We start from the raw sequence: 9,600 nt of genomic DNA, 5'->3' as shown, positions 1-9,600 counted from the left end.
TAGTACCAAGGAAAAAGTCTGCTTATAATTAAAAAATGATGTACCACTTTTTGGTGGTTTTTTAATCACGACATGTTTGCCATCCAAAGCACCAATACAGTGTGGAAATTGCCATTACTGTTCAAATTCAAGTGCAACTGACTTCCACATTTCCATTGTAGGTTGTGGTAAATACAAAGGTTGCATAGTGTCCCATACCGCGAGTGCTACTTCATTTACAATTTTCGACACAGTTCGATCACCCATCCTGTAGCTGTAAGCAATACTTTTATAACTGTCTCCCGAGGCCAAATACCTGTAAATTAATGAATATTAAATCTAAACTGACAAAAATCTAAAATATATTTAGAACACCATTTTTTAAATATTATTGTCGATAAAAACTTTTCACTTAGTAAAAAAATCTTTAAAATTTAATACGAGGCTCTTTATACATGTATAACGCTAAATTTTCATAAAGTTTAAATTGTTCATAACGTTCAACAGAAATTTAAAAGAATTTTAAAAACGTTTAAATTTACTTAACGTTTTCATTTCTTATGACAGTAAACAATTTCATTTTTTTTGTGATTTAAGTCTTGATTTTAAGTTTAAATTTTGATTAAAATTAAGAAAATTAAAAAATGTTATGAATTTTAAATGTTTACGAAATCGCGTAAGAATAAAAAGAATTATTCGCAAACGATTTTCAATAATTATTGTTGATAATTTAATACAAGATTTTACCATATTGAATATAAATATTAGGTATTCAATTATTAATTCAACTTCGATACTGCATGCTACTGTATTTAATAACAATATAAATATGATATAAAACATCCTAGGCTAAAGTTTCGTTTAGAATCTAAAAATAGTTAGTTAAATTTAAATTATGTAACAGGTGAACTTGCAAAAGATACATGGACAAAATTAAGGTGTTGTCATCGAGGTGCACTTAGAAGACAAAAAAAATGTTTCAAAAGTGGAGCTGCTGCTGAAACAATTAGGCAATGGAAATTTCAAAAACAAATGTCATTTTTATTGCCATACATGACAAATAGAAAAAGGGAGGCCAATTTAGTAGATAGTGGGGATGAAGACTCAGCTACTCTAATGCAAAATGCCATTGAATACCCAGAGGTCAATGAAGTGTCAGAAAATAATTATCAGGAATCATCAGTCATGGAAAATGAAAATGACGTATCTATTGAATGCAATGAAGATACAGTTTTCAAAGAGCCACAGAATAAAAAAATTAAAAAAAATGACATAGGCAACTTAATCCAACAATCTATTATAAATCGAGAACATAGGGCAAAAGTAAGGGCGATTGAGCGTAAAAAGCTGGAGGACTCAAAACCTTTGACTGATCCACTTTATCATTTTTTTTTGTCAATGTATCACACCACGCAAAAACTACCATCAGCATCTCAACTCAGAGTAAAAAATAAAATATTTGAGACCGTTTCGGAAGCTGAGGCAGCTCTTTTGAATATCCCGAACACTTCATTTCAACATAATTTGGACGGACAAACTCAGTTTACTTCCACGTGGCAATTCATAGGAGACTCTTCTAGTTCTCATGAAAGTTTTATGTCCAACAGCTCTATGGATACACAGTCTTGTGAAAATCGGAGTGACATAAGACAGTTTTATACAAATTTTCAAAACTAATTTTGAGTATCGTTATTTTTTTAAATTTAAATTTCTTTATTTTTATTGCAAAGTTATGCAAAAGTTTTATCAAAATTTAAAATTTAATGTTTAATGTTAAACTTTATGTTGAAAAATGTTTGGTTTAAAGTTGTTAAGTGTAAAATTACTATGTATAATTACATATAAGTCCTAATTTTTATACTATAATAATATTTTTTTGTAAGCAGGTCGTTATTTAACCCTTCGTTAGGCGCGTGGTCTACAATTGTAGACCAGCTATAAATATTGACAATTTTAGTATTTATAAATAGCTCGTAGTACCTTGTACTTTATAGTAGCTGTTGTTTATCTTTACTACAGTGTAATCAGTATGACCGTGACCGTTGACGAGCGTTGTGTAACGAAACATATCAACAATATTTTGAGTGGTCTACAACTGTAGACCACGCGACTTACTAAGTTATATTTTTTATAAATTTGCAATATTCTTATTTCTTTTTTAATTAGGTACATTTGTTTTTAAAATTTTTAATTTCAACGAAACATAAACAGTAAGTAAAAATATATGTATACGTAAAAATGTTAATGCATTTTGAAGGTATATAATAATAATAATAATTATTATTATTATTTATAGATAAATTATGTCTTCACAAAAAAAAAGACGTGTGGATTCAACGCTTGACCCATCTATTGTTGAAAATTGGCTTAATGAGTTGTCAAGTTGTGATGAAATGAGTGAAGCGGATGATGAAAGTGACAACGAAGAAATTGATACTACTCAAAAAAGTGATCACGAATCAGAATCAGAGCAAGATATTTCGGAAAATGAAACAAATGAAAATGTAAGTGACGTTCAGAATAATAACTTTTATTTGGGGAAAGACAAAACCACAAAATGGAAGAAAAACAAACCAAATATGCAAATTCGAGTACGTTCCCATAATATTATTACACATTTACCTGGTCCTAAACAAAATGCACGTAATGCCAAATTTGAAATTGATTGTTTAAAATTATTTATAAACGAGAATGTAATTCGTTTAATCACCATTTCGACAAATATATACATTGAAAGTATAAAAGCAAATTTTCAACGTGAATCTGACGCTAGATTGACTGATGAGAGAGAAATTAATGCATTTATTGGAATTTTATTTTTGATTGGGGCTTTGAGGTGTGCGAGAAAAAATGCTCATCAAATTTGGGATAATTCTAGAGGTAGTGGAGTTGAAGCATGTTATTTAGCAATGAGTGAAAAACGTTTCAGATTTTTAGTTAGATGCATCCGTTTTGATGACATAAATAATAGAAATGAAAGAAGAGAAATCGACAAATTAGCACCTATAAGAGAAGTATTTGAATACTTTATTGCGAATTTTCAAAATAATTTTATAGCAAGTGAATATCTAACGGTTGATGAACAATTATTAGCGTTTCGAGGTCGTTGTTCATTCAAACAATACATTCCTAGCAAACCGGCCAAGTATGGATTAAAAATATTTGCGTTAGTTGATGCCAAAACAGCTTATACATTTAATCTTGAAGCTTATGTAGGTACTCAACCTGAAGGGCCATATAAATGTAAAAATTCTGGTGAAGATATTGTTCTTAGAATTGTACAACCAGTAGAAGGAAGCAACAGAAATATTACCGCTGATAACTGGTTTACAAGTTTTCCACTAATAAAAAAATTAAAACACAATAAAAAATTAACATATACAGGCACTATAAGAAAAAATAAAAGAGAACTACCATCAGAGTTTTTACCAAATAAAAATAGAGAACTGCATAGCTCGATTTTTGGATTTCAAGAAGATTATACATTAGTGTCATATTGTCCCAAAAAAAATAAAGCTGTATTAGTTGTGTCAAGTATGCACAATGACGACACAATTGACGAAGAAAATCATGCTAAAAAACCTGAAATGATTACTTTTTATAATAAAACTAAGATCGGTGTTGACTTAGTAGACCAACTATGTGAAAAATACAATGTGGCTAGGAATACTCGTAGATGGCCAATGGTTATTTTTTATGATCTACTGAACATATCTGCTATAAATGCTATTTGTATATACAAAGCAAACAATTTAAATTCAAAAATATCAAGACGGCAATTTATTGAAAATATTGCATGGGAACTACTGAAACCTCAAATTAAGTACAGATCAACGATTACTAAACTACCAGTAGAATTAAGACGACGTGCACGTGCACTTTTAGGTATCGAAGAGCCTTCAATTTCAGTAATACCAGAAAATCTTCCAAATTATGTGGGTCGATGTTATGTATGTCCACGAAATAAAAACAAATCAACCAGAAGATTTTGTGGCCAATGCCGAAAATATGCGTGTAAAGAGCATATGAAGGATATTTGTGTAAATTGTTTAAATGAATAATTTGTATTTATAATGCTTGCAATTTTTTTATATATTATATACAATATTTCGTAAATTAAAAGAAAAGTATAATTTAATAAATTAATATTTATCTTTAGACTATTATAGTATATGTATAAATATGTTATTATTATTAATATAGGTACCAACTGGGTCATTACATGTTGTTTCATAATATGTACTATAAAATTCGTACTTTATACCAATATTATGGATTATGGAATTTAGTTAACAAGAGGAAATGATTACCAAGAAAAATAAGCACCAAAACTTATATACACTATCATTTCCAATAATAAAATCACAGTTATAATACATATATTTGTTCGACGATAACTGGTAAGAAAATATAAAAATAAATTTTAATTTTGTTTCGGGTCTTTTGTAAACATGTAAATTTAAGATATATATAGTTTTCAGATTGATTGGAAGGTAATTGGGTAAGTAGTTCTAAAAATAAAAATGTCATGAAAGAAATTATGATAATTTTACTAAAAACAAGTTAACTGTATTTTCTTCAAATATTTATGGATTATTTTGGATATTTTAATGCTCATACGATTCTTTATATGCATACAAGTAATTTACATTATTAATATAAACAAAAATAATTAAAATTAATTGAATTGGTCATAAATTAAAATGGTCTACAAGTGTAGACCACGCGCCTGAATAAGTAACAATATACCTCGCGCCTAACGAAGGGTTAATAAAAATTATAACTCACCTTAAAAATACAGAGAGTTTTTCTTCGGGATCAATTGGTTTTTGAGCATTACATCCTACTGAATAAATTTTATCATTGACAATACTTAGGACTTCATTAAATTGGTTTCGATTCAAACGGAAGTAATTGGTGAACTGTTTATCGGAAAATTCCGATGTCAGAATAAATTCACCGTGACTTTTTCTTTTCTTCATGTACGCGCTTTTCCATATAGATTTGTTTCGTTTTGATAATGAATACAAAAGTAAAAGTTCGTTCATTTCTTCATCTGAATCAGACTCTGAACTTAGGTCTAGTTTGTAATTTAGATCGTGTAGTTCATCCATATTTGTACGTTCTATGACCAATTGTATACAAAGATGACACGAAACTGCGTTCAATGTGCGGTCATAGGAGCGACGCAGTTAAATCTGCCCTGCCTAACTTAACCTACCCTGCGTTGCGCTGCGTCTCAATGTGCGCCCGGCCTTACGGGTCGGCTAGTCTATTATATGAGATTTTCAACCAAACTCATTTGTAAAATTATTGAAAAAAAGTTATGCACTTCGGAAATATTTAAAGGCTTCCACTTATGCCAAACTGAATTTTTTTTTATAACATGACGTCTTTTTAGGGAACGAATCACTGAAAATGCATAATATCTATATGCATCATATTGAATTTTCTGACTACGATAAGACTTTTGATGACACTGACAAGGATCCAACGTTAGATCCGTGTTGCACCATAGTGACGATGATGATCAAGAAATAATCCCAGAAGACGATGAAGATCAAGAAACAATTCCAGAAGATGATGAAGTTAGTTCAAATGCAGATATCAATCAAAATGTATAGTGGGAGACCGAAAAAATGTAGGAAAAGGAAACACAGAACAATCTCGAGCAATTAATGTAAAACTATTAAAAAACTCAAACTTGAGTTATTACAACTACAAAAATAAAAAAATAAATCCTAAGGATTTTGAAGATTTTGACTGTGTATGTCCAATGAAAGTGTGCAAAAGGTTTCTATAGAATAAAGAATACATGAGTTTGATATCTTTTGGAAAATAGGGGACCTCACTGCCAAAATGTTTATATTGCTTCTCTATTCAATGAGGTACCTGTGAAAAGAAGGAATGCCGGTACTATTAACACTCATTTTAAAAAACAATTCTCCAGGAAATATAATTTGAATATAGGTTACCTACACATGTGTGTCGAAAAATGTTTTGTGAAACATTAAATATTTCAACATGTAGAGTTAATACTAAAGGCCTCGATTGGAAACGTGAATTAATACGTACGTGAACACGAAGTCCGTGTACACGTGAACAAAAAATGTAAACTCTCGTATACTTAATACACGTTAGTTTAATATCCGTGTTCATGTATTTTAAAGTTATTCACGTATTCACGTATATTTGTGCATTTATAGGTATATTATAATATTGTATATGGCTTGGTGTGGCGCAGTGCATGCACTCAACTGCGAAAACGCACTGGGTGTACATAACTATTTGACTAGTAGTTAACATAATAATTAAACGCTATGTATATACACCCGACCATGGTTGGGCTGATAGTAGACAACCGACCATATTTTTATCAAATGCGCGGCGATTTGTATTTGAATTTGTATAATTCGTAATTTAAGCTGACCTCGCCTAACCTTGAAGTAAAGTCCAATATTTTAGTACATCCTCACATTAATGCAATTTAGATAATTTTTGTAGAATAATGACTATAGTACCTACCCCAAAACCGGATATATATTTAAGATAACATCAGATATTCCTGTATATAGTAAGTCTGCTAAAGCTGGTGTATTACTTTATTACAGTGTTATAGTAACTGTACTATATGAAGTATCGTGTACCTTATATAATTGTATTTTATATTCAAATACTATAAACATGTTGAAAATTGGTGAAACATTTGACTCATACGCTGACTTTTTAGTTAAGTTAGAGCACTATAAAAAATCATGTTATTATGATTTTTCAACAAGTGATTGTCGCACATTAAATTCAGCTCGAGTAAAATACCCCAAGAAATTGGAATTTACTCCTGAATGCTTAAAATATTATTTTTTAAAACTTAAGTGTATTCATGGTGGTGTTTTTAAGAAAAGCAAAACAAGTGAAGATCTCCGAGCCACGTCGTAAGTATTATACAATTATCTTACATTTTTATATTACTTTCATTATCATTTGGACATTTACTATATTTTATACTATGTAGTACAATGAAGAAAAATTGCCCAGCTTTTATATATATAAGAGTTACAACTAATGGCACCAAGTTAGAGATTTCTCAAATGAATGAGACACATAACCACGAGACTTCTGAATTATTGTTCTCAAATTTGCCAAATCAACGCCGCTTGGGACCACAGATGAAAGCTAATGTACTTGAACTGATGGAGATGAAGGCAAATAAAAATCTTATTTAAGCCAAAGTACAATCTGAAACTGACAAAGTGGTAACTCTTAGAGATTTATCTAATATATGCAGTACAGGTATATGTATATATATAGTTTAAAAAAATAACTTACTTAAATGTGGAATGTTTCTAGAGAAACGAAAATTTGTAAAAAGTTTTGAAGAAACAGTGGAGGATGTCAGAAAGACATATGGTTGTCATGTTGAACTGTCGACAGACAATGATGGAAACTTTTTAAGCATGTTTCTTCAAGATTAGAGGATGAAGGAAGAGTTTCAAGCATTTCCTGAAGTGATTATAAAATTAAAATAGTAATTAATATTAAGCTGTTGAAATTATATATAAATATTGTTATATAGATGGTTTGTGCTGATGCTACATACAAGCTGGTGGACCTGAGAATCCCATTGTATGTATTATTGATTGAAGATGGTAATGGCCAGAGTGAGATAGCTGCTCTTGGATTACTAGTAAATGAACAGAGAGATACATTACAATGGTTCTTTAATAAGTTCAAAGAATGTAATCCAGCCTGTTCAAATACAAGAGTATTTATTACAGACAAAGACATGAAGGAGCGTTCTGTAATTAAATCATTGTTTCCAACGTCTCGTCTTGTGATTTGCCTTTTCCACACTCTGCGCACATTTAACAGAGAAATCACCTGTGAAAAATTAGGTATTACACCAGCTGAACGTTATAATAGCAAAAAGTTAATGGAACAATTATGTTACTGCAAGAACGAAAAAGAAGATACATACCCTTTTTTAAGTCAAAATGTACTTTGCGAAGAATTGGCATGATATCCGCAAAGAATGGATTACCGGCTTAACATTTCAAAGTGGTAACTTTTTAAATACCACAAATAATAGGCTTGAAAGTTTTAACTCAAAATTAAAATCAGTTATACCATTTTTTTCAAATCTTTCTGAATTTTTTAAACAGCTATTTGTATACAGTTATATAAGTGTGTTTGGTCAGAAAGGGACAGTAAAACAATTAATTTAGTAAAAAAACTCCCAAATAAAAGCATTGAAAATAGCGATGAATACAAATATAGCATGCTTTTAACTATTTAAAAAAGGGTCCGTCCTGTAAAAACAATAATAAAATTTTAGAAAGTACTTCCTTAAGTTCTTGATCCCGCGCTTTTTATAATTCTATGAAGTTACCATGCAAACATATTTTTAATAAAATAAGAGCAAAAAATTATTTTTACGATGAAGATATCCGCGATAAAAGATAGACAAGGAAATATTATTATAAATCCCAGGTAATTTTTAAAGAACCGCCGAAGTTATGTGATGCTATTAGTGATGTTCCTATTGAAACTCAGAAGAAACCTAAAAGTGCAAGAATATTATCAGCAAACGAAAAGTTTCGAAAGGCATCTATTAAAGTTTCTAAATTGGCTGAACTTCTTTCAATTTCATAGCAATTTAATTATGAAAGAAGAATGAGCCAGTTAGAACAAATAATTTGTATATGGAGCAAAAAAGAAGAATTTTTAATCAAGGAGATAAGTTCTGCATAATATGAAAATGTTGATGATGAAGGTGAAATACAATCTAAAATTTAAAAACTAAATAATATTATTATCTGGGTATAATAATTTGTGTTTATAATTTAGAAATACCTCAGATTTCACATAGTTCCAGGAGTGAAATTCCACCCTTGAATGATGGTGCATCAACAAGTTGTTCAAATTCTAATGGTACATATTAATTGTTTTAAATATAATTAATGAACTTGTAACCCACACATATTTTTAAAATTGTGGTTTAGATATTCAACCAGGCAGTTCTCAGACTTCACATTGTTCAATAGGTATTAGGTATACAAGACATGAAATTGCCTTGTAAAATAAAAATGTGTGGTCGTCCTAAAGGAGCAACTTACTTAAGGAGTAACTACGATTGGGCTGAAAAAAAGGAAAAAAGGGTGTCCAATTGCATTCCGTATGCAACATGATACAAAGCAAGAAATTATGTTGAATTGGGTCATAACTGATACCGATGTCGTTATGAAAGCATTACATCACAGTTTTTTAATAAATGAGAGCGAAATACGAGAATTAGATAAAATTCAAACCTCTATTTTGGAAGAAGATGTGGAATTAAGTTTAATTCAACAATTTTTTTCACGCAAAGGATGGAAGTTTTTGGAAAAAGCTGTTAAAACGAAGAAAAATGATGAAAATATATGGATATGTCCTAAGTGTGACCTTGACATAGGTTCTAAAAATTCCATTTTATGTGATAGTTGTTTACTTTGGTATCACACAAAATGCGAGATAAAACTTAAATGTAAGGACAAGAATTGTAATTGGTTTTGTTCCATGTGTTCAACTAAACGAATAAATATTATTTTCACAGGCTTAAACCATTTTATAAAACATTTTATGTAT

The 9,600-nt window shown here is 30.0% G+C and overlaps 2 protein-coding genes across 2 annotated transcripts; both read left to right on the top strand.

Moving 5' to 3' along the window:
• Window positions 1–2,282: 2,282 nt before the first annotated feature.
• LOC103307746 (piggyBac transposable element-derived protein 4-like) lies at window positions 2,283–4,054 on the top strand. The gene has a single exon (XM_029485058.1). The coding sequence runs from the start codon at window positions 2,283–2,285 to the stop codon at window positions 4,038–4,040; it is 1,758 nt and encodes a 585-aa protein (XP_029340918.1). The 3' UTR covers window positions 4,041–4,054.
• A 3,400-nt stretch (window positions 4,055–7,454) lies between these two features.
• On the top strand, window positions 7,455–7,996 carry LOC107882253. The gene is made up of 2 exons (XM_016800358.1): window positions 7,455–7,484; window positions 7,553–7,996. The coding sequence occupies exons 1-2, from the start codon at window positions 7,455–7,457 to the stop codon at window positions 7,994–7,996; spliced, it is 474 nt and encodes a 157-aa protein (XP_016655847.1).
• Window positions 7,997–9,600: the final 1,604 nt, after the last annotated feature.

The sequence above is a fragment of the Acyrthosiphon pisum genome, chromosome X (assembly GCF_005508785.2).
Source record: "Acyrthosiphon pisum isolate AL4f chromosome X, pea_aphid_22Mar2018_4r6ur, whole genome shotgun sequence".
NCBI classification, from domain to species: domain Eukaryota; kingdom Metazoa; phylum Arthropoda; class Insecta; order Hemiptera; family Aphididae; genus Acyrthosiphon; species Acyrthosiphon pisum.
Note: the sequence above shows the minus strand (reverse complement) of the source record. Positions and strands in the feature narration are given on the sequence as shown.